Source organism: Hypomesus nipponensis, chromosome 15 (assembly GCF_054491055.1).
Source record: "Hypomesus nipponensis isolate SF chromosome 15, ASM5449105v1, whole genome shotgun sequence".
In the NCBI taxonomy this organism is placed as follows: Eukaryota; Metazoa; Chordata; class Actinopteri; order Osmeriformes; family Osmeridae; genus Hypomesus; species Hypomesus nipponensis.
Window position 1 is genome coordinate 7,965,001 of NC_140375.1, and position 26,100 is coordinate 7,991,100.

Here is a 26,100-nt window from a genome sequence, read left to right on the forward strand (position 1 = left end):
GATGGTTCTCATCAAGGCTGTAGCCATGGAGTCAACATTGGGGGGGACAAATTAATCTTTTAATGAAAATTTCGGACAGCGTGTGTAGTTGCCTGTTGTAGCGTAGCACATTTATATTTTTATTGTTATATCAATATATTGGGAGGGACATTTTGACCAGATTTGATATATATTATTATTATATATATATATTATATATTATATATATATATTATTATTACGGTCTTGGTTCTCAAACAGTCCCAGACCTCTCTCATGCTGTTTTCTTATAACTTCTTCTGCAGCTTCATACTGGAAGACACTTTTGCCTCTCTCAGCAGACCTCGAGTTCCACCTGATCATGCTTCAGCTCTGCCTGGTATGCATCTTTGAACACTTTCTTTACTTGTTCAGGAGCTCCTTTACATCATTGGTAAATCCAGGGCTTGTTATTTGGAAAGCAGAGGACAGTTTTAATGGGAGCCACACTATCCATGCAAATGTTCAGGAAGTCAGTGATGCAGTGTGTGACCCCCCTCTGCTTCCTCCCTGTATGGTTCCTGCAGCACACTCCCACTCACAGCAGCCCCTCAAAGCATCATTTGCCTCAGAGACCTAAGAATTTGATATAAAATTCCTCTTAAAAGGACAATGCTAAATTATGAAAACACAGCACAAATGCAACTTTCACTGTTGACTGTGAAATGTATTTGTGTGTGAAAGGTGAGTTTTACATAATCCACCTGCCAAATCTGTGTATCACAAAGTGATCATTTTTATAATATGAAGGCTGCTCTTACCCTGGTTGGGGTCTAGGTGGCGCCGTAGCCACGTAGCTGTTGTGTAATCGCTAAGGTCATTAAAGGGCAGATCAATTACGCAAGCGCAGTCGATCTTTCAAACATCGATTTATATAAATATACTGTAGAATGTCTTCATCCCTCATTTAAATGAAACGAATTGGTTGCATGAGACCTATTCAAAAAATGACAACGACACAACTTTATATTTTGGAGGAGGGGGTTGTTGCTCTGCCAGTGTTACTAAGGCCAACGTAGATTGGAAGACGATAAAACCGCCATGTAGAATAAAATGTTTCACATACGATCTTGTTATAGGGTTGGCCTACTAGCCAAACATGACACATCAACACACTGCGGACAAACTACATGTATTGGCTTGTATTCTGTGAATCATCAATTAGGTCTGATTGTGTCTCACTCAACAGTTCAGTCTGCCCATATGGGGCAGGGAGAGATTAGTCTGCAAGATTAGATAAGGTAGACTTACAATTAAAAAAAAACATGTGGTAGATGAGTGTGGTATATAAGTAATTACACATATTAGTGTCCGTCGTTTCATGTGTACACTTGGATATTGCAAAGAAGATGTTTATTTATTTTTGATTACATAACACGATCACATAAACGAAACAATTATCATAACACTCGGTGAACAGTGTATTCCCAGGCGTTCATCTAATTTTCGTTGGCCATTCGAAGCATCATTCCCATGGAAAATGTGATGTGGTGGCCTACTGTACTATGTGGTGTGATTAGCTAAGGGATAAACCCCAAACCCGGTCAAAAATCGGCCCGCCATTAACTCTGAAACGTGCGTACCCAAATCGACTACGCTGTAAAGATATGGAATACGTAGATCCTACTTGATACATTGTGACATGGCACATGCAGGAAGTTTACTGTGTCAGTCAACTGTCTGTTCTATAAGGACATTTCTATGCGAAACATTCTGTAACGTTTTGACTGCTGAACATGCCTCTGCGATATGATGACGTATCGACGTACAGACAACAAACAGTTGTTAGACATGAGTTAATCGAGCAAACGTTAGACATGCGAAGACAAAAACAGTACATTTGTAGTTAAGTGTAGCGATAAATGTTTAATGTAATGCGACGTGACCAATCTTGATTTTGATTAAACGTTTATCTAGAAGACTACCGCTTTACAGTCGAAATCATTCGGCATAAACGCCAGCGCTATCGAGACATGCTCCGAACTGTGACGCCTGCTTTTTTCCCCCTGCCTACCCGAGTGATGTGAGGTGTACGGGGAGACCGAGTACGACATTCGGGATTTTTGTTTTGTTTTTTTGGGATAATACGATGGACTCAGGAAAACAAAGCATTTTGTCTTAACTAAAAAGCAAACGCAGTTTCTTTGGTTTAGATGTCATTGTTAACGAAGCAATAACTTTAGCTAGCAAGCTATCTGTTTCATGCAAACGATGGTCGCGGCTGGAGCTAGCCAGTTCACTTTTGTTAGCTAGCTAGCGTAATGGAGGCACTATGAGCGACAGACAGAATTCTTAGCTGGCTAGATCAGATACCGATCATTCTATAACACTTAGAGGTACCCTCCGTATCTAGCTACAACAACAATAAACTAACCAAGTAGGGATACATTTCAACCTAAGTGTAGCTATTGAATTGTCAGCCATCTGCACATCAAGGTAGTTTCGTTTTGTTCGAAGCAATAGTGGGCTTTAGCAATAGCAATATCTAGACAGCTGTTGAGAGTTAAATAATAGCCTGTTGTGCGTGATAAGGGAATCGTCGTTTTGGTACCCTTAATTTGACCGCAGGTGGTTGTTTTTTTTGCACAAGTTTGGTCAGTTCGACACCCATATCATTCACGTACCTGGGCAGGTAGGCCTACGTGCAAAATTCAGTAATTCAACTTAAGGCCTGAAAGTATCTAAGCATAGGCTATCTCGTATCCCACCATCCATTTCAGTTCTCCAAGTTTTCAAGTGGGTTTAAGTGACCAAGTTGTCCATTGCAGAGTTGTCTGAGATCATTCATTTTCAAAGCAGTTGTTTGGGATGTTGTGATATTCCCCCAAGTGTGTCACATATGTGACAGGCTGCATTGAGTTGTAGAGTGGCTGTCGACGTTTCGCACATTTAGGCTATTCCACTGGCCATCAACAGTAAAATAAGTGTCGTTCAGCTCAATACATTTGACTGTTTGCCCGAATCTGTTTTGAAATGCCATCATGAATATCGAGGAGCAATCCTTAGAGTCATGTACTGTCAAGACAAAAAACAATGTGGATGATAACAGCTCCAATAATTCGGAGGAGATAATACCGCGGATCACGGAACTGATGGACGGAGATTTAGGTAAACAAAACAGCACCGAAGCCGCGGATACACCCTCGCTAGCCTGTCTCACTGACAACACGCGGGGGGTCGAGGAAGACAACAGTCGGACCAAACAGACACTGGAAATAGACGAGGTCAACGGGAATAAAAATAACAGCGCCCCGGACACACCGGCATTCGTCAGTTCCGAATTTTCAAATGACGACCAATACAGAGTGGACACGGTCAAAGATACGGAACAGCCCGTTCCGATGTTTGACATACGGGATGGGGATGACGGTGGAGATATGGACATAGGGGTGGATTTGAGCTTGGATGAGAGCGGTGTATTGGAGTCGGAGCCAACAGAACAGGGACCATCTCTAGCGGAGGAGACTGGTTCCGCAGACTGTGCACATGCAGATTCCACAGCCCCATTTGACACCACAGAGCAGGCAGCGAGTCCCTCGGAGCCGGGTCAGGAGAGTGAGTCTCCGGTCTCAGCCCCAAAGCAGGCCACCTCCCCTGTTCTAGAGGAGGGAGAGGATGGACACAAACCGGGGAGCAAGAGGGTGACTTTCCCTTCCGATGATGATATCGTCTCTGGAGCAGTGGAGCCCAAAGATCCCTGGAGACATGGTAAACAAACGCACACACCCCTCTCCATCTCTCTCTCTCACACCTTCATCGCTCTCCATCTCTCATGTACACACACACACACCTTCGCCCTCTACTCTCTGACACACACCTCTGTTTCTCTCTTTTTCTCCCTACAAGTCTCTCACCCAGTCGGCATATGTCCCCTAGCCTGGATTAGAACCATGACAAAAAGGGTTCTATGTTCCAAGGTTCTGATTGAATATTCCAGTGTACTGACTGGGGAATTTGATCATTTCTAAACATCTGATTCTCTCCAAACCCCTCCATGTTCTTTTGCATCCCATAGCAACCCCCTTACTGTCTGCCCTCGACACAGGATCTCACCAGCATCATCCTCAGGCAGCAGGTGTTCAGGTCTAACCCAGGCTTCTGGGTCTATGTAGTGTTCTAGAACCCTTTTATTTTACAAGCAACTAGACCTTCTTTCATCCCATCTCAGATGACATATGGTTAGGCACAAGGAAGAAGATCTATCTAATGTGTTGAGTATATTCAACAGATAGACCTGAGCTTTCATGTTGTTGACTAGAGAACAGAGACTTCCTGCCAACTTCGCTGTGTGTCCTCCTGTTGTCTTGAAGGTGAGGCCAAGCCGTTAGGCTCAGGAGGAGATCTGCATCTCCACACGTCAGAGAGCCCCAGCAGACACACCTGCCAGGTGTTTTAAAGCGCCGCTGTTTCTCCACGGCTAACACACCTGTTGGCGCATTAGTGGACAGCCGTGCTGACAAGCTTTGAGAGAGAGAGCGAGAGAGAGAGAGAGAGAGAGACTTTGTAGTTCTCTGTTTTCGTTGCTGTGTGTGTAGACTCCTAGACCAGGCAGGGTGGGTTGACGTGGTATGGCCAGACAACTGCACACAAGAAGCGAGGTTAACTTGCATATCCAGTCCTGTCGTGTTCCCTGATGCCCCGTAGCACAGAGCACGCCTGGATGACGTCATAGTAATGATGTTGCAGACAGCCACTCAAAGGGTGAAAGGAAAAGAACACCTCCGTTTTCCCTCTAAATTAGCAGTCTTTAACAACTACCCAATCAGATGTGAGTAAGAATGTGTGGGGCACCAGTACATTTACAATTATTTATAGACTCTATTTGTCAAAGGGACGTACAAATGAAGGGATTAAAAGTGCCCAGTTGTACAGTAAACTCTCCCTTATTGTTCCTGTGTTCTGTGCCTCTGTCCTAACTTGTCCCAATTCAATTTGAAGCAAGAATCTACTTGTCAGAGTTGACTCAGGGATAAATTCCAGCTGGCATCATTTTGTTAAATTTTTTAAATACATTTTTTATGCAAATGTTTTTGTCACATGAAACAGCGGCATGGAGCCACAAATCTGAACATTTTCATCCTAATTACCCAGGAGGCCTTGGGTGGTGCACCCCACTGACATCACAAGACTTCTAGGGAAAAGAAAAAAAAAGGCGGTGTAATTAGGCCTGCGGGTCTCGGCAAGCTATACCCGAGAAGAAGTTACAATCTGTTTATTTAAGTTTCAAAGGTCCTACTGATAGCCTGTGTTAGAGGAGAGTGGGCAGGGCTGGTGTCTGCAGCAGCACATGATACGTGTGGACTGAGCCACTCTGCAGGATAACCATCTGTCACGGAGGCCTGGAGTCAGGACTATGGAGAGGGCCTGGTGGTCATGCATTTACTCATTTAGAGGATGCTTTTATCCCATGTCAAAAAAAAAAAGAAGCACATAATAGGAAAGGCAGCAGACAATCAAGTGCACTGTTCTAGCAGTATTACTATCACCGCGCTGTCTCCATGGTCCTATCAGTTGGTCCTATCAGTCTTCCTGGGATCAGAGTTCTATCCCATGTTTCACTTGGACAGAAGGGGGAGGTGGTTTTGAGGAGCAGGGTGACAAGCTAGCACTGGGCATGGGCACTGCCCTTGTCGCTGTCCTCTTGTTCTTCTGATGTAATGCTACATGAAGGAGCATGCCCAGATCCTTCCCCCCCTTTATCCATCCCTCGCTTCCAGCCTCCATGCCGCCTTACTATTTTTTTGTATCCCTCTCTGCCTCTCTCCCTGCCTCCCTTCCCTCTCTGCCTCTCTCCCTGCCTCCCTTCCCTCTCTGCCTCTCTCCCTGCCTCCCTTCCCTCTCTGTCTCTCTCCCTGCCTCCCTTCCCTCTCTGCCTCTCTCCCTGCCTCCCTTCCCTCTCTGTCTCTCTCCCTGCCTCCCTTCCTTCTCTGCTGCCTGTCCTGGGGTCATGCCCATTCATGGGGAAGTCAAGTAGTCTTCTGAGAATCTGATACAGTGACCTAGCCTGAGCCAAGAAACACACACTTCTTTCACTCTCTCACTCGTCTCTCTCTGTCTGTTTCTCCTTTTCGATCTCTCTTCCTCACACACACACACACACACACACTCCAGGCCTAGTCTCTCTCTCTGTAACCCTCTAACTCTGTCCCTCCTCTTCCTGGTCCTGCGGTTGCCCGTTAACCAAGCTGCCGGTCCTTTTGTACCATACGCTATTATCCTCTTCTGAACACCCTGCAGAAGACTCAAAAGGCTTCCACGCGTGTTGTCATGAAGTAGGCCCAGGTTTCCTCAGGAGCCGTGTCAGAGGTAGTGGAGTTGTGTCGGCTGCCATATCTGGTTTCTCTATTATTCTTAGTCTCGCGCCAGTATGCTTACAACCCTACCGTGACTCACTATCGGTCTGGGGTCGAGAACGTCTCCGCTCTCTCGCTGTGCTGTTTAGTCTGGGAGCTTTGATCCCACAGAGGCCGTCTTCATACATAGAGCTGCAGAGGAGGTCACCTCTACTTAATAGGTGTTGTGATGGTAGCTGTCCTAGCTGTTGTAGAGGTATAGTTTTAGTACATGTCCTAGTAATAGTATATCTGTAGACATAGTGCTAATAACTGTTCATGGTCCTAGGGATAATCTATACTGTAGGTATAGTGCTAGTGTGCTAACACTATAGCCCTGGATGTAATTGTAGCCCAAGCCCTGTGGTACTAGCAATAGTCCTACAGTTCTAGTTATAGTGCTATAATCCTAGTCCACTGGTCCTAGTTGTATCCCTATTACTTCTAGTTGTAGTCCTATAACTGTAGTTGTAGTCCTATAACTGTAGTTGTAGTCCTATAACTGTAGTTGTAGTGTAATTGTAAGTGCTATGAACCCTTGAAGTTCTGTGGTCCTTGTCGTAGTATTAATTTCAATAGGAACTTCTTGTTCTTACTTGACCAATTGTGCTCAAGTTCTCCTGTCAGGGACATTTGATCTGTATAAGATGTCTTATCAATGACTTTATGGTTGTTGTCAGTTTGAACGTCCTGTTGAAGTGTTGTGATGCATATGAAAATAAATGTTCAGGTTTAGCTGCGACTCTGTGTTCTGTTCTTCCCCCCGCCCCCCCCCCCCCCCCCCCGCCCCCACAGTGGCACATGTTACATCACATCCTGAGATTCCTGAACTTCAGCTCGGCTTCCTCTTCTTTTCTTCTCCCCTTTCCTTCTTTCCCCTCTTCCTCGCTGCCTCTCTCCTCCTTCATCACCCCTTCTCCCACCTCTCTCCCCCCTTCTCCCCCTCTTCCCTCGCACCCTCCCTCCCTCCTTCCCACCCCTCTCCTAGTCTGCGGTCTCGGCAGGCGTACAGCAGGGAGGCTGGGGCTCATTCTTGACTGTCTGCTCCCTCCACTGATTCCTGGATCAGCTCCTCCTCATTCCAGCCTAAGCCTGTCTGGGGGCCTGGCCCCCAGCTCCCCGTCCTGGCCCCAGGCAGCCCTCCACAGCCATGTGCTGGGTGTTCTGTTGGAACAGCCCAGTGCCCGTTCGTTCGACATGTAACTGATAAGTTAAAAGGGTCCGCTAAGGGATAACAGGCTAACTGCAGTAGAGTGTTTGATTGAATTACAGATATTAGCCTAATCTGTCTATGAGAGGGAGGGAGGCAGGGAGGGAGGCTACGTGCGTTGTAATGTCCCACCCTGGACCTCGTTGGCACCGTGGCAAGACTGACTCGCTGACCCATGGGACAGTGTTTGATCAACCTGAATGCTCCTGTGTGTGCGTGTCGGTGTAAACTTTAGTCAGGTGACCTTGGATATAATCAGGGCATTGCCAGGACATCCTCTTGGCATTGTGTTCACTGGAGTAGAAGGCTGCACTGGTGATATCTGTCCACATTCATGCCTAATGTTTGAGTTGGATTAGCATGGACAAACATGCACAGGGTAGGACTTTACAATAAGGTTTCACAGGGGTCAGAACAGCACATGTTTATTCCTGTAAATTTTCTACGCTGGACTTGTGCTATTCTGACATCAGTGTAGCTTAAAGCTTGATCCTCACACACACACACATATATTAATTGACTCATTTGACTACATAACTCACTACCTCACTCACTCAGACGTGTGTATATATATATATATATATACACACGCACCCTTCATCTCTCCCTCTCTCTAGTATTTCTCTCTCACACACAGTCCAGGGTGAGACCCCCTGACCAGTCCCAGAGCCAGGCATGGTAGCTGCTGCTCGCCAGGCTGCCACACTCATGGATTGATTGCCTGTCCTGGCAGCACTGAGAGATTGATTGCCTGTCGTGGATGGTCATGCTGACTCAGTGTAGGGCCAGGGCCTGTGTAGGTGGAACACCATGGTGCACTGATGGCTACTTGGCCGCTTGCTGTTGTGTAACGTTGTGGATATGCCAGGCGGGATTGCTACCCTATTTGGTTGACGCAATGGTTACCGCCCACACATACACAAATACACACACGTAGAGCACTGATAGGTCTAATAACCCCTTCACACCCATCTAACAACACCCAGCTTGTTTGAACGGGTCGGCCCGTGTGGACAAAAAGCCTCTGAAGTCACGATTAGAACTGTCAGGTCATTGCTGGAGTGTGATGTCACACTCAGATTGTGACCTCACCATCAGATTGTGATGATGTCATTGTTTCATTTTAAATCCTAGTGTTGAACATATTGTGCTCTCCGTAAAGCTAATTGTTCCTGGTTTGTATGAATCCACTGCTTCTTGCTGCCATGTAGGCTATAGAAGGAAGATGAGTGTTTGTCCGCCCTCCCAGCCCCAGCCCACCAGGCAGCTGTCATGTGTGTTTGACTCTGTGCCCTTCCACAGCATGGGGGTGTGAAATGGCTGGGATGTTGACTGGAGGATGGGGGGGCTGAGGGGAGCTTATTTTAGACACTTGACACTCCGATGTTAAGTTGCAGAGCACAGCCGCCTCTGTGCTCCTCCACACCCCCCACCACCACCACCACCACTCAACACTATTAGAGCTCAGTCACAAACATACAAACACACACACTGAAGGCTTCCATACATTTGGCAGTTGACTGGCCCTCCCTTCACCATACTCCCACCATTCCCTGTCCCCCCCCGGCCCCTCCCTCTGTCCCTGTCTCAGTGGAGAGGAGAGATGGGTTTGTGCACTTTGCTCTGTCAATACTGAGAGTAAGGAGACGGGAGAGAGTGAGAGTGATTTATGGATGCTAGGAGGACAAAAGAGAAGTAGAGAATGAACAGGGAATAGAAGAAAGGGAGGAGAGGGCGTCGGTAGAGAACAAAATAAATGGGTGAGAGGTAAGACGGAGAAAAAAGAAATGGTGGGCGGGAACGAAGACTACGGGATGTGTCGGAGAGGAAAGATTGACACAGAAATTGGGTCAGGAAGCAGCAGTGGAATGGCAAAGACAACCAGACAATCCTATTAGCTTAGCATGGCGGCTAGGCTAACTGAGAAAGACATTTGAATTAGCTTAGCATAATGGCTAGGCTAGCTCAGAATCAGCTTTATTCGCTACGTAAGTTTGCACAAACAAGGAATATACAATGGCAGGAAGGTGAATAAAGACATTAGTTTAGCATGACTGCCAGGCCAGCTGAGATCGTGCTGTCATGTCTATGAGGTTACACCAGACCAGGGGACTCAGAGACTTCTGATTCAGATAGATCGAGTTCAGTCTAGACCTGGTTAACCAAGTAGGAGCAGGAAACAGGAGGAGCCTCCTCACTGCTCCTCCTCCTACCTGAGCCTCCTCACTGCTCCTCCTCCTACCTGAGACTCCTCACTGCTCCTCCTACCTCAGCCTCCTCACTGCTCCTCCTCCTACCTGAGCCTCCTCACTGCTCCTCCTACCTGAGCCTCCTCACTGCTCCTCCTCCTACCCGAGCATCCTCACTGCTCCTCCTCCTACCCGAGCATCCTCACTGCTCCTCCTACCTGAGCCTCCTCACTGCTCCTCCTCCTACCTGAGCATCCTCACTGCTCCTCCTCCTACCTGAGCCTCCTCACTGCTCCTCCTCCTACCTGAGCCTCCTCACTGCTCCTCCTCCTACCTGAGCCTCCTCACTGCTCCTCCTACCTGAGCCTCCTCACTGCTCCTCCTCCTACCTGAGCATCCTCACTGCTCCTCCTCCTACCTGAGCCTCCTCACTGCTCCTCCTCCTACCTGAGCCTCCTCACTGCTCCTCCTACCTGAGCCTCCTCACTGCTCCTCCTACCTGAGCCTCCTCACTGCTCCTCCTACCTGAGCCTCCTCACTGCTCCTCTTACCTGAGCCTCCTCACTGCTCCTCCTCCTACCTGAGCCTCCTCACTGCTCCTCCTACCTGAGCCTCCTCACTGCTCCTCCTACCTGAGCCTCCTCACTGCTCCTCCTTTGTACTCTTCCAGGCCCAGAGCCCCTTATTGGGCACGGGTCTCTTTTTAATAGTCTTTCATTGTTCCTCACAGATGTGAAGGATTAACCCTTGTTAAGCTCTGTGTGTGTGTGTGTGTGTGTGTGTGTGTGTGTGTGTGTGTGTGTGTGTGTGTGTGTGTGTGTGTGTGTGTGTGTGTGTGTGTGTGTGTGTGTGTGTGTGTGTGTGTGTCACAGGGTAGCCCCCTGGGTATGGCCGGGTGGTGAGTGGGTGTGAGAAGGCCTGTTGTTGCTGGTTGGTCTGGACTACGCCACGCACACACAGGCCGGCTGCAAGGCCACAGCAACATGCTAGGCACAGCTCCCTTTGGACGCTGTGTCGGAGTTCTGACTGGCCCCTCTGTCTGTTCTCCTCAGCTGTGCTGAAGACCCTGATGTCTTACCTGCTGAATAGCTTTCTATTCCCTCCATTCCTCTCCTCTCTTCTTTCCCTCTGCATTGCTGTGTTTTCACAAAGGGAACAGGCCTGCCCTTATTGGCTCTGTGTCACACCTCCCTTTCAGTCATCGATCTCGTACTTTCTGCTCTGCTCCTCACACAGACATAACCCTAACTATTGTTCTTCGATGGTGTTCTTCGGTCGCGTTAGATTTGGATAGTGAGTGGGTTCTCTCAGGCCAGGTGTGTGTGTGTGTGTGTGTGTTTAGGAACACAGGACTCTTGTTGACCTAAGACAAAGAAGCAGTGTGCCCTGCTCCAGTAATCAACCGTTACTGTGTGATTCTGTATTACATTACTCTGCTAACACACCCAAATACTCATACACCCCCCCTACACACACACACTCATACACCCCCCCAAAACACGATCTCATACACACCACATGCGTGCACACACACCCAAAAACTCATACACCCAAACACTCATGCACCCCACACACTCAAACAAACACACACCCAAACTTGCGTGCATACACACACACATTGCATGTGCATTTTGTGCACAATACATTGCTGCATTGTCACCGTTTATCAACGCACTTCCAGTTTGTGTGCGTATATGAAACAGAGATTATTGGAGTGTAGCCTAAACAAACATAATATCTTAAACTATAGTTTATGTGTGTGTGACATAGTTGTGTGACAAACATCTTACCTAACTGATCTGTATTTCCTGTGTGACTTTCCAGCCCAGAATGCCACAGTGGACGAGATCCTTTCTGCCTACAGACAGGCCTGCCAGAAACTCAACTGCAAACCCATACCTAAAGTGCTCAAACAAATACAGGTAAGACACGCACACACACTCACACACACATCTGGTCGACAATTTGACACCAAGTGTGTTTAGTGGATCAGAAACGTATAGGCACACCCATAACTTTGGTCATCTGGTACGAGCAGAACACGGCGCATATCAATCACAAGCCACCAGGTCACCAAGCCTGACCCGTATTTTGTCAGAGTTGGTCCAATGGAAGACAGTCACCAGATGTTGTTTTCAGTTTGTTTGTTATGTTGTGGTGTGTGAGTCTGATCCATGTGTCATCCCACCAAGCACCTCTGAGTAACAGGTGGGGGGGAGACTGCCTCAATGTCGGCTTTGTGTGTGTGTGTGTGTTTACATACTGGTATGTACTCATATTTTTGTGTCTGTATTTGTTCATTTCAGTTTTGCTGACTTGCTACAGGTTTGAGACTCCTTTTGTTAATGTGAAGTGAAAGGGGTAGTGTTTAAGAGCCAGGATATAGGGGGGTTAAGCATGAGTTCTAATACAGAAGCTCTGGTGACTGTCCTGTTGCCACTACCATAGACCACCAGCCCTGATGCAGGCAGGTAGGGAATAGAGGGAGAGATGGTGAAGCAAGAAAGAAGTGGACAGAGAAAGAGGGGGAGAGGAAAGGATGCAGGGAGAGAGGGAAGGAGAAAGAGGGGGAGACAGGGAAGGAGAAAGAGGGGGAGACAGGGAAGGAGAAAGAGGGGGAGGGAGGGAAGGCGAAAGAGGGGGAGACAGGGAAGGAGAAAGAGGGGGAGACAGGGAAGGAGAAAGAGGGGGAGACAGGGAAGGCGAAAGAGGGGGAGGGAGGGAAGGCGAAGAGGGGGAGACAGGGAAGGAGAAAGAGGGGGAGACAGGGAAGGAGAAAGAGGGGGAGACAGGGAAGGAGAAAGAGGGGGAGACAGGGAAGGAGAAAGAGGGGGAGACAGGGAAGGCGAAAGAGGGAGAGAGAGACAAGGAGAAAGAGGGGGAGACAGGGAAGGCGAAAGAGGGGGAGGGAGGGAAGGAGAAAGAGGGGGAGACAGGGAAGGAGAAAGAGGGAGACAGGGAAGGCGAAAGAGGGGGAGACAGGGAAGGAGAAAGAGGGGGAGACAGGGAAGGCGAAAGAGGGGGAGACAGGGAAGGAGAAAGAGGGAGAGAGAGACAAGGAGAAAGAGGGGGAGACAGGGAAGGAGAAAGAGGGAGAGAGAGGCAAGGAGAAAGAGGGGTAGAGAGGGAAGGAGAAAGCGGGGGAGAGAGGGCGGGCAGCTTTAAGTGGCCTTAGTTTCCTGTTGTCCAACCACACAATCCTGACTAGCTCCTTCCCTGCCGTGTCATCGGAAAAACTGAGCCAGTATTTACGGAAGTACTTAGAGCTCAGCATCCACCCTTAAACACACACACACATACTCAGTGTGAGAGACTGTTATTTGTTAGTTTGTGTTGTGCTTAAATCGTAAGTTTTAGTTAAAATAGGTTTGTTGTGTAAATAATCATTTACAGTCTTAAATCCAACCATTGGTCACAAGCATTTAGTATACAGGTGGTGTTGTCATAAATCAAACCAGTTATAGCCACTTGATTTTTTTATTGACTTGTGCTTTGTAGAAGCACCCGGACTGAGTTTTCCTCGTCACAAGAGATGGGTTCTTTAAGAAGCTCCTTTCACCCTAAATGACCTGGTCTGGATGTGGCCCTGGCAAAGTCTGTACATTTCCACTCAGGGTTAACTGTATGCAGTGTTTGCTCTCTCTCTCCCTCTTTCTCCCATGCTCCCTCTCCCTCTTTCGGTACCCTGGTCTGGTTCACTACAACCCCTGTTGTATTCTGCTTAGTCATCCTTGGAAATAATGTGGGCCCTGTAAACAGGCCTGACACTGCTACCGTCTGCCCAGTCAGAGGGAGAGGGTGGTGAGGAGGGGGGGGTGAAGGAGGGTGTTGTATTTAGTCGTTATTCTTGTTTTCCATTTCTATAAAGTGGCCTTTATTTAGTGAGTGGACCGTGCGCATGGCAAGGGGCCCTACTAGTTGTGTGTGTGTGTGTGTGTGACGGCAGTGTGCTTCTCACCAGCCCCCGTCAGACTCTTGGGTACTTGGCAGTCCTCTGTTACATTTCTGATTCTGCTGATTCCTTTAACCCTTGTGTTATCTTCGGGTCATTGTGACCCCCCACGTGTTCCAAGAACCTCATACTAAAATAAAGTGAAGCATTTTCTGTTAACTGTCGGGCGGTCTCACACCCCCCACAGCACAAAGGTTAAAAGAAAATGCTTTTTATTTGTTTTTGTATTGGGTAAAGTTGTCACAGCACAATGATGGGTCATTGTGACCCGAAGGCAGCACAAGGGTTAAGTCAAACACGCACTAACACACACAGTATCGCACATAGACAACCTTGTACACACACACATACACATATACAACAAACGCACACTTGTAGGAACAATAGTCTCACACATGCAGAAACTCTACTCATTTTTGCATAAGTTTGCATTCTCGATACATATTCGATCAAACTGACACACACATACACACACACAAACTGGGAGTTGACAGGCACACACTCATTGCTTTTGTGTTGTGTAGGGCCCTGGGTTCAGTGACATATCAGGTTGCTTTTCCATAGTCCTCCAGGCCCCCACACACACACACACACACACACACACACACACACACGTACACACAATCCAATCCCTGAACACAGCTCAGGGTACAGTAGGTACACATTAGTAACAGCCCCAGGAAGAGCTCCTTTTTAGGGTATTTACACGAGTCAATATGTTGCGCACACACACATGTAAACAATAAGCAGACACCCAGACATGTCTACACTGCTGGGGCCAGTGCTTCCCTAAACAAGCACTCAGGCAAATCTCAGTGTTGCTGTTATCCTTCTGTAGAGCTGTGTTCTTCACAGGCAGCCAGCCTGTGCAGCTTCAAATACAACTTCTAAAGCCTAACTTTGACCTTGATATAGTCTTTAAAGATGACTTCTGCATGTGTGGACTGACAGACGTTAGAGATGGTCATTACCCCTTCATGAAATTGAATTAAGATAAAGAACATAAGAGAAAACGTGTAAGAGCGCTAACATGAGAGCAATCGCTAGCAGTAGAGGAAGATAGTAATGCTAGCAACAGCGGAAGCTAGTTGTGATAGCAACAGAAGAAGCTACTTATCCATTCAACTGAACGGCCAGCCTGTCACAAAAGGATTTGGGGGGTCATAGAGTGCATATCTGCTGTGCTGGGCGGTGAGGGGGGCGGTAGTCAGGCAGTGTTACATGACAGCACAGAATAGATAGAATATGTGCCTGTGTGGGAACACACATAAGCTATGAGGAATGTTTGGGGAGGTGAACTAGGGCAGTGCTAGTCACTGTACTCTGGAACCCCCACAAAGTGATTCCTGTAACACACACACACACACACTGCAGATGCGTAATGTTCTTAGTAGCTGGGGGTTATCAGTGTATACCCAGGGGTGTTGATTAACCAGCTGCTGATTGGTGAGGAGTGTTCCATTGTTCTGGGGAGTACAATGTTGTCTGTGGCCATGGTTACAGCTGGACAGTGATCTGTGTTTTGTTGTGACCGACAGTGTGACACTGTGTGTACTTGGGTGTACCTGTGTGCGTGTCTGACAATCTCACCCTCTTCTTCTTTGCCTCAGGAGCTTAAAGATCTGACTCTGCGAAATGAATGCCTAGACCTTAAAGGTAGACACAACCGTTCAATACACACACACGCACACGCACAGTAAGGTTATGTCAGTGCCACCGAGCGTTCCTGTTAACGAACTGTGTGTGTGTGCAGGTGAGAAGCTGGACTACAAGGCCTGTGAGTCTCTGGAGGAGGTTCTGAAGAGGGTTCAGTTCAAGGTGGTGGACCTGGAGCAGACCAACCTGGATGAAGATGTAGGAACACTTGTCTCTCTCTCTGGTTCTCTTGTATCTCTGCATCTCTCTCTCTCTCTCTCTCTCTCTCTCTCTCTCGCTCTCTCTTCTCAGGATGTGCAATGTTTCCCAGGGCTGTGTAATGACTCTGGATGTAAACACCATTACAGTAGGGAGGTTTCTGGTTGAGACCTTCCCACCCATTCTAGTGGAGGATCCAGTCTGCTGCCCTCACACACTCCCTCGGGCACACATGCTCTGTGCATTTACACATGTCAAGTATATTTACAGACACATCAACACACGCAGTCATGTTCTGCATCGTCGTACAGGACGTGACATACTCTACACTGGCATCCTTGAGAGCACACACATACATGGACACCCCCCCACACGGAGATACACGCATCGTGTCATGTGATGCATATTCAGCAGATAGACACTAGACCCAACTGACTGGTGACACGACCTCTGTGCATGGCTTTCAGGAGTGTGCGTGTGTGTGTGTGTGTGTGTGTTGGGTGTGAGACACCCTTGGTCATCATCATCTTGCATGCAGTGTCTTGTAAACCAGATGCATTTGGACTCGTACAGTTTGTCCCTGAGGGTGACCAGTGTTCACACTGTTAGAGCCAGAACTGAGTGTGTCATTATCACCTGTCTATCCATCCTGGCTGGGTCTCTGCTTGTTCGCCCTAGAGAGCACCCCCTCTGTCTCCTCTCTCTCTGTCTCCTCTCTCTCTGTCTCTATCTCTCTCTCTGTCTCTCTCTCTCTCTCTCTCTTTGTCTCTCTCTCAGTTCATCTCGCTCTCTTTTTTCCTCTGTTCCTCACGTTGTTTCCCCCCCAGGGTGCGTCAGCGTTGTTTGATATGATTGAATACTACGAGTCGGCCACACACCTCAACATCTCCTTCAACAAGCACATCGGCACCAGAGGCTGGCAGGCCGCCGCCCACATGATGAGGAAGGTGAGAGGTCACCACAGGAGCCCCAGGGTCAGGATGGATGGGAGGGGAGGTGGGTGTGGGGGGGGGGGGGGGTTAATAAAGGTGTGTGTGTGTAGATGTCCTCCGTCTGCATTTCAAGTCTCTCTGCTGCCGTTGTGATGTGAGCAGCTCAGATGACAGATTACATGGGTTTGTAGATTATGGAAGGAGAGGCCAGGCTGCCTCTAAGCCCTTGGTAGAAAGTGTGTGTGTGTGTGTGTCATTATAATCAGTTATGGGTAAGTCTACACTCGGGAATCAATCAAACCTGCTGTACCAGATTGTGTGTGTGTGTGTCAGGTTGCACAGGACGGGTGTTCCTTTATCCCTGAACAGTGTTAGACGCACTGCTCTAGGCACGGTTTATCCTCACTGTTCTACACCCCCCTCTTCCTGAAACACGAGCCGTTAACAGTCCAGCATTGTTGTCCCTCCCTACCCCCCCTCAGACGAGCTCCCTGCAGTACCTGGACGCCCGTAACACCCCCCTGCTGGACCACTCGGCTCCCTTCGTGGCGAGGGCGCTCCGCATCAGCGGGAGTCTGGCCGTGTTGCACCTGGAGAACGCTGGGCTGTCAGGAAGACCGCTCATGCTGCTGGGTAACAAACACACACACACCATGGACTGGACGTACACACTCACACATCTATACACACACAGTCTATACACACACAAACACACGCACGCACAAATGCGTCTTTAGCCTTTTCTTGAAGGTGACGAGACAGTCAGTGTCTCTGATGGAGGTGGGGAGATGATTCCACCATTTGGGACCCAGACAGGAAAAGAGCTTGGTTTGGGAGAAACACACATCAGAGTATCTTTTCATTAACATCCAAAATGTCTTGTTTCAAAGAAGGATGACTTTCTTGTCCCTCTCTCCCCCTCCCCCCTCCAGCCACAGCTCTGAAGATGAACATGAATCTGAGAGAGCTCTACCTGGCTGACAACAAGCTCAACGGCCTCCAGGACTCCGCCCAGCTGGGCAACCTGCTCAAGTTCAACTACAACATCCAGATCCTGGACCTCCGCAACAACCACATCCTTGACTCTGGTGGGTGGCCTAGATTAGCTTAGTCTGGAGTTAGGATTACTTCTACATCATGGACTCTTGAAGCCACATCCTAGACTATCGTTAGTCTAGATTCAACTTTTTTTTTTTACCACAGCTTTATTTCCAAAAAATACAGTAGCTAGAGATACTTAATACAGTCCTCTGTCTGTCTCTGTCTCTCTCTTTGTCTCTCTCTTTGTCTCTCTCTCTGCAGGCCTGGCCTATGTGTGTGAGGGCTTGAAGGAGCAGAGGAAAGGTCTGGTCACCCTGGTGCTCTGGAACAACCAGCTCACACACAACGGCATGGGCTACCTCGCTGCTGCACTGGTACGTGCACACAGTCTTTCTCTCTCTGCCTCTCTCCCTCACACACACACACACACAAAAAGAACTGGTCCACACAGAGAAGAGCATAGAAGGTCTTGGGGTCAGGAGGATGGGAGGAAGTTGTGGTCTGTGTCTGTTCCCTGGACTCTGCTGATTAAACAAAATGTGTGTGTGTGTGGCCTGGGTGTGTGTGGCCTGGGTGTGTGTGGCCTGGGTGTGTACACACGCATGCACACGACAGAACGTTTCCCTTATCAGCCGGATCTCAACGATTTTCCATACTGTGTTGTACCAGATGAGACAGCACCAGCAGACACTTCCCGTCAACACCACAAGGTGGCGACATGCGTTGACCACAAACTACCCGTGGTCGGGCCTGATAGGGTTCTGTGGGGTAGATAGGGCCTCGCATGGCAGGGGCAGATATGACGGTGAGAGGTTAAAGGGCAGGGTACGTGTTGGAGGGGGAGAGGGGGGACTTAGGAATGCTGAGACAGGAATGTTGGCGGGTGGGCGAGAGATTCCGGGTGTTTAGAGAGCCCAGCGGTGCTCCTATCAGAGGACATTGACCCAGCAGAGCAGAACACACACTCACACACACTCACACACACACTCTTTTGAACATTCCCTTCACACTGATGTAACACATCCCATGACTGGCTCTGCCGGGGTTTCGTAATGGAGCACGCACACTGAGAGTGATAAGCTGTACTGGCTGGATCTACAGTGGAAAAGAATTATCCACCCCATGTATTTCTGCTGCCCTCTGGCAGGTGGCATGTGTAAATACAAACTTAAATTGATCTATAAATATAGATGTATTCAAAAGTCAAACATTACAGACTTGTTCTCTTTCCTTCTGTGGTATTGTCTTTTCTTTTCTGTCCTCTTCTTTTCTTCTCTTTATCCTCCACTTTGACCTCTGTCTCTCTCATCTCCCATTACCTCTTTCACCCCCCATCTCTTTCTTCCTGCTCCCTCCGTCTCTCCTCTCTCCACCCCATGTCTCTCCCCAGCCCTGCACCCAGAGTCTGGAGACCTTAAACCTGGGCCATAACTCTGTTGGGAACGAGGGCATTCACAAGCTGAAGGACGGCCTGATCTCCAACCGCTCAGTGCTGCGTCTGGGCTTGGCCTCCACCAAGCTGTCCTGTGAAGGTACCTGTCTGGACTCCCATCCCGGCTGTCTGCCTGCCTGCCTCTGGCTGTCTGTCTCTGTCTGTCTGTCAGTCTCTGGCTGTCTGTCTCTGGCTGGCTGTCTGCCTGTCTGTCTGCCTGCCTGTCTCTGGCTGCCTGTCTGCGTGCCTGTCTATAGGTCCATCTGCCTGTCAGGCTGGATGTCTGGCTGTCTGTTTACCTGTCTCCCTGTCCCCCCCTCCCCAGGTGCGGTGGCGGTGGCAGAGTTCATAGCGGAGAGCCCTCGTCTGCTGCGTCTGGACCTGAGGGAGAACGAGATCAAGACGGGCGGCCTGATGGCTCTGTCCCTCGCCCTGAAGGTCAACACCTCCCTGCTGCGCCTGGACCTGGACCGGGAGCCCAAGAAGGAGACCGTAAGAGGGAGTGGGGGTGGGTGTAGAGGCCCATGAAAGGATAGTCCCACAGGCTGGGAATACAGCCATCAAATCTGCCTACCTCGTACTCTCATTGTTGAGTATTATTGTATTTCAGACGGACATGTCGGTTGTCTTTAGGGGTCGGAGGGTCTCGGGGTGGGGGTTTTCCGTAGGGGAGGTCTTACAGAGGTCTCTTTCTCCCCCAGGTGAAGAGCTTCATCGAGACACAGCGCGCCCTGCTGGCCGAGGTGCAGAATGGCTGCAAGAGGAACTTCATCCTGGCCAAGGAGAAGGAGGAGACGGAGCAGCAGATGAGGCAGTCGGCCTCCATGGCCGAGATCGCCACCGAGGACGGGACGGGGGTGGAGGAGGAGGGGGGGGGGGAGATGGAGGAGGGGGGGAAGGGTCTGGAGACCCAGGGGAAAGAGGGAGGAAAGACAGCAATGGAGAGGAAGAAGGGAAGGACACAGAGGGGGTAGCGGTAGGGGACAGCCAATCAGCAGCGAGTTCAGAGGGGGGGGCGTTACCGTTGGAGTCAGACTCGGATACTGAGGAGGAGGAGGAGGAGGAGGTGCTTTCTAAACCAGCTGCCAGGACCGCCTCCCCCCACATGACTGCCTCCTCCCCACTGCCTGGGCCCCCCCAGACTCCCCTCAGTGCCTCAAGGACCCCCCCCTGCCAGTCTCCCTCCCCAACCGCCATGTCAGGGATCACCATCACAGAGTCCTCAGCCCCCCCAGGAACCCCACCCTCTCCCGGGCGCTGCATCTCCGTGTCTAGCCCAGGGAGGGGCCATAAGATCTTCATGGTGACCCGGGTGGAGAGCCCCCCAGACCAGAACCAGGTCCTCCAGCACCTGCAGAGCAAGGCTGGGCCCCCCGCCGCCCCCCCATCCAAGCAGCCCACCGTGTCACAGGGGAAGCAGACCAGCACAGAGCTGGGGGCACAGACCTCCAGGACACAGCAGCTGGTCCAGACCTTCACCCATCCCCTCGCCCAGGACCACGACCAGCCCCAGCCTTACACTGTGCCCCAGGCCTCCTCAACACAACCCATCCAGGCTGAGGGGCAAAGCCCAGCAGATCAGACCCTAGACGCTAAACATCCAGACAGCCAGAGTGGATTTGACAATCCCTACCCCAAACCAGACCCCCCCCAACCTGATGAGGGGGTAGTAGGTAGTATGGAGGGGGTAGACAGTAGTACAGAGGGGCTGGTAGGTAGTGTGGAGGGGGATGTAGTTAGGGTGGAGGTAGTTGGTGTGGAGGGGGTAGAAGGTATTACAAAGGGGGAGGTGGTTAGTGTGGAGGGGGTAGTAGGTAGTGTGGAGGGGGTAGTAGGTAGTGTGGAGGGGGAGGTGGTTACTGTGGAGGGGGTAGTAGGTAGTGTGGAGGGGGTAGTAGGTAGTGTGGAGGGGGAGGTGGTTAGTTTGGAGGGGGTAGTAGATAGTGTGGAGGGGGAGGTGGTTAGTGTGGAGGGGGTAGTAGGTAGTGTGGAGGGGGAGGTGGTTAGTTTTGAGGGGGTAGTAGGTAGTGTGGAGGGGGTAGGAGGTAGTGTGAAGGGGGTAGGAGGTAGTGTGGAGGGGGAGGTGGTTAGTGTGGAGGGGGTAGGAGGTAGTGTGGAGGGGGAGGTGGTTAGTGTGGAGGGGGTAGGAGGTAGTGTGGAGGGGGAGGTAGATGGTACACAGGCAGTAGAAGAGCCTTCTACACCAGCAGGGCTACTCTCAGAGGAGGCGAGAGGCTTAGCAGGTCATATGGGCCTGGCTGTAGCAAAACTCAGCCAGCCACCTGAACCAGCCCTGCCAGAACCCTCCGCTGACTCACCAGCTCCAGACCCTCTCACTGAAGAGAAAGAGGAGAAGGAGGGGACAGACTGCCAACCAGACCTGTCGGCTATCCAGACTACTGAGAGGTTGCAGGATGGAGGGATGGTGGAGGACAAGAAGGAGAGTCCACAAATACAGGATACAGAAAGTTGTATTTGGGAGGAGAATCAAGAGCAGGATGAAGGCATATCACATCCACAAGTGTCCAAGACTGAAACTAATGCAATACAGCAGGAAACATTAGCATCTTTGCTAACAGACCGACTGACTAATATAGACACAGAACTAGAGCAGCTATCATTGCCAGCTGAGGCCCTGCAACTGCCCCAGGCACAGCTCCAGCAACAAGCTCAGTCACTTCCCCATGTTGACCTGCAGGAGGCGCCAGCAAGACTGTTATCTCAGCAGCAGAGCGCCAGGGAGAGAACAGAAGAAGACGACAGCCAGCAGAGCCAAGAAGAAGAGCCAGCTCCCAAGCTAGCCAGAGTAGAGCAGGAAGAGGAAGAAGCCCGTCAGCCACCTCCCATGGAGGCCTGTCAGCAGGGAGCTCCTCCTGTGCCAGAAGAGAAATATCCACAGCAATCAGCCCCGTTAGAGGACAGCTTACAAGGCCCCGTGTCTGCTGACCCCTCCTCCCCCCAGACTGAGTCTGGAGCACCCCCATCCATGTTGGAGGCTTCCTTGGACAAGGAGGAGGGCTTGGGGGGGGCGGGGGTGGAGGGCCCGGGGGGGGCCGGGGTGGGGGGCTTGGCCCTGCCCAACGGTCTGAAGCCTGAGTTCTCTCTCCACCTGCTGGATCCTGACGCCCCCAAGCCAAGCCCCTACATCATGGAGCACAGTGAGTCAACAGGACTGGATACACACACACACACACACTTTTACTTTACATCGCACATGACACACTCACTCGTGACATCCAATTTTTGAACACTGATGTGCACAATGAAAGTCAGATTGTGTGTGTGTGTGTGTGTGTGTGTAGCGAGTGTGACAGCAGAACTGAGCTGTGAACAGAACCTGGAAGAGCTGCTGCTGGAAGCCAGTCTGGAGTCTGGGAGGGACGCACCATAACGCTGGCAGGTATGACCACACCCACAAACACAGGGCAGGATCTGCTTCAGATGAGCACCTCTGGTCTAATATAAGCCCCTCTGTGTTTCCTCCCCAGTGGGACTCAGGATTCAGGAGACGGTACTGGTCTCTCCAGTGATGACAGCGTCTCAGGAGATGTTCTGGTCTCTCTTGTGATCTCAGCGAAATGTCTCGACGCTCCTGTCCTGTCTGTGTCTTGTTGTTCCTATGACCTCACCACCACCACCACCATCTTTCCTGGAGACTGAGGCCGAGCTGTACTCACACGAGTCAACACACATAGATATATAAATACAGAAACTCTATTTAAAAAAAAAAAAAAAAAAATCTATAAAAACATTTAAAGAAAGAGAAATTACAAAGAATAGTCATCAAGTTTGGTCACAGAGTATAAAGAATTCACTCCATTCACATTACATGTGTAACTGATACACCCAGTATGAGCACACACACACACCAGTGAAAGTAAACAAGCAACAATAAATGGAAGTGATCACATCAATTTATTATTTTGCCGTCATCACGACATCAGGAATCTATATTCAAGAGGTAGCAAGAAAACCCAACCAGGATGAGAGGGAGAGAGTGAGGTGGACGGCAGGAGAGAGAAAGGGGGGGGGGGGGGGGGGGGTTCATCACTGCTCTAACCAAAGACACGGGACACACCCAGCCTAACTTCCTCCACCCCTATTGTTGTGAATCACGTTGGTGTCGGTGTTGTGGGTGTGCTCAGACCCACGCTCAGCCTCACCCTAGCCTCCTGTTGGAGAAAAGAGAGGGTGCAGTGTCCGGGGCTGGTCACAGACTTCTAGAACCATGGGAGAACACCTGATTTGTGTGTGTGTGTGTGTGTGTTAATGTTTTATGTCTATCAGCTTCTCTCTAAAACAAAATGTTTGCCTTGGCAGGAGTTCTGATCCTCACCACATAGAAGCCCCCTCTTCATTCTTCCTTTGCATTTTTTGTTTTCCCCATCTCTTCCTCCATCCCTCCCTCCCTTCAGACACATTTATCACTGGCGTTCCCTCTCAGAAGTTAGCTGTTTATCAAAGCTGAGTTGTTGAATGTGATGTGAAACTTTTCAGAAGTCAAAAGACTTTTCAAAAGTGTCTCTTCCGGTCCCTCACTCTTTCCTCTCTCCCATCATGTATCCACCTCATCCATCCTTTTTTCTTTCAGTCTTCCAATGGTATGCCATATGTGTGCCATCTCAGTACTGCTTCTCCCAATTCTGTCAGCTTGTGATATCTGTTGCCTTCAATTCGGTTATACGTTTAATTTCAAGTCTTCACCATCTCGTTGTTTGTTTTTGCTGCTTAGAGAAATCAGTTTGTTTATATTATAGAAATACAAGCCTTTTTTCTCCTTTGTGTGATTTGTTTTTCCTTTTCACCAGTCTTTTCATGGTGTGTTTTTTTTTCTTCTTTTTTTTCGTTTAATGATTTCTTTCCACCCTTTTTTTGGTGGTGAATATTTCAGATTCAATTATAGCAATTATTTTGTTTGTTTTGGGGTTTGTAGGCTGTGGGGTTAGGATAACTGTAGGGTGGAGGGACATATCAGTGAATATATGAATGACTTCATGGCAGTGGGATGAGTGCAGTTCTAAGCAGACTTTATATCATAGTAGCACACAGTGAATGATAATTCACAAATTCCTATGTAAGGACCTCCTGTTCTAAACACTATCTGGCTATGTTGTGTCTGGCCACAAGGGGATGCTGTGGCTTCCTGGGTTTCTTGTAGGTAAACATTAATAATATTATTACCCAGAATGGACCATTTAGCCAATGGCGCACAAGTAAGCTAAGCAAGATTTGATGGTAATAGAACACTAGTTGGGCAGAGTGGAAGCAAGGGCCAGGAATGTGGAGATCCATGTTGATTAGTTCTCCCTTCATGGGTCTTCATTTCCATGGAAACGTGCGTTAGAGACACTCAACACATCCACAGATGTCGAGGATAGGCGCTATTCAGACAATATCTGGACCTTCAGAATGCAGACATTGAGATTCTTTAACACAGATACTGTGATTCGAAGAATCAGAAGCATGCCTGGGTTGTCCTGTCCCGGAATCCTCCGGATTCAGGTTTTGATTGAACTTCATGCACCGCCCACACCCTCTGCTGGTCCCTGTGCTCTCAAACTCACTACGGATGTTTCTGGCTGAAATCAAAATGGCTGTGCTACACCCACTGTCTGTAATGCTTTAATTTTTAGTAATTTTTAATTATTTGTTAATTTAATCGAAATGTGCTGGTAATCACAAAGATATGTATGGCAATTTTTTGTTCCTCTCTCTCTCCCTCTTAAATAAATGCATGTAATGACTAATGAAGTGACTGAGAATGTTTCAATGAAATTAAAACTTGCTTTGGAAATTCTGCTTTGAATTGAGAACGTTAGATAAACATGCATGGATGAAAGCTTGGGAATTGAATTTAATTGAACAGTTTGTGAACGGTCTGTCAAATATTAATATTTGCTGGTTTTGTTCTATTAATGCGCCGAATTAAGCTTGTTTCCAACTTATCTCTACCATCGGGGCAGTACTAGAGATTTGACAATCCCAGTTAATATGGACCAAAACTGTTGTGTTTAGGATGGCATGGATTGATTCAGACACTAAAAAAAACTATGATCCAGTGGAATCTATATCCGATGCTTAAAGCATGTGAAGGGACAGGTGCAAGGGATGCTTTCTATATGCTCAAGCTAGCTTCCAGGATTTTGTGAACATGAGCCTGTTTCAGGCAATAATCAAGTGAAGAACTCTGATTCCGACTCACGATGTGGACCTGGTGTGTGGATGGTAGAAGGAGAAACATGAAGCTTGTGACAGTGTATGTACTTGTGAGCTGACATCCACAATTTGACCTAGTAATGTCCATCTCCACTGGTCTAGGTGTCCTATTGGACATGAGCACAATCCAGGCTGTTATGATTGGTTCTTAGGAAAGGGTTGGTTCAGAGAGAATGATTAAGGGATGGATAAAGAGGTGTAGGTAAAGAAGGTTGTCGTTTTGTGTTTGAGGTGACCAGAACATTCAGTCTGACAAGGATTTCAAGACAGAAAGAGAGTGAAAAAGAGGAGATGACATGAAAACAATCTGTTGTTTCATCTAGGGCTGCTGATCCTGTTTTTGAAAACCCATGACACAGACACACTCTTCATCCACAGAGCCTGAAGACTACCCTTGGGTGATCCAGTGTATTGTCATGATGGGATGTGGAGAGGTGAGGGAGTTCAGCTTGTCATGAGTTAGAGGACAGGAGGTGGGAGTGGGAGGGGGGGAGGTCCAGAATTTATTACTGTAATTCTGTTCTAAAGGAATTCCAGCCAGCTACTAATCCTACACACACACACACATACTTACTCTCCACATGCCCAGTCAACTGAGATACTGAGCAAGAGTTTATAAGGAAGATGGCATAAGCTACTACACACAGACACACACACAGACACACACTGATTTAGCAATGTGAGATGTGTTTTATCTCCTATTGTATGTGCTCTATATGGTCCCAGGAATACTCTCACACAAAACAATGTTTTTCTTTCTCTCGTGTCCTTTCTATCAGAAGTTTTTTTTCTCCCTATTTTACCTCAACCTGTAAAAAGTAAGCAATTTAGAAAACTTAATTAAAAGTTATCCTTGGGTATAAGTCAGCTTGGCTTAGCCTTCCTGGGAAGCAGGGGAGGGAGGGGCAGTGGTGGTGGTGGGTG

General features: G+C 48.8%; 1 protein-coding gene across 1 annotated transcript; it reads left to right on the plus strand.

The window, feature by feature from the left end:
• The first annotated feature begins 1,755 nt into the window (after positions 1–1,755).
• On the plus strand, positions 1,756–24,754 carry ppp1r37 (protein phosphatase 1, regulatory subunit 37). The gene is given in 15 exon segments (XM_084674724.1): positions 1,756–3,726; positions 11,574–11,671; positions 15,312–15,357; positions 15,455–15,555; positions 16,383–16,502; positions 16,970–17,120; positions 17,420–17,575; positions 17,790–17,902; positions 18,919–19,060; positions 19,286–19,452; positions 19,662–19,871; positions 19,874–20,725; positions 21,107–22,118; positions 22,263–22,360; positions 22,449–24,754. Coding segments are annotated over 14 exon segments (3,984 nt in total). The 5' UTR covers positions 1,756–2,999; the 3' UTR covers positions 22,352–22,360; positions 22,449–24,754.
• Positions 24,755–26,100: the final 1,346 nt, after the last annotated feature.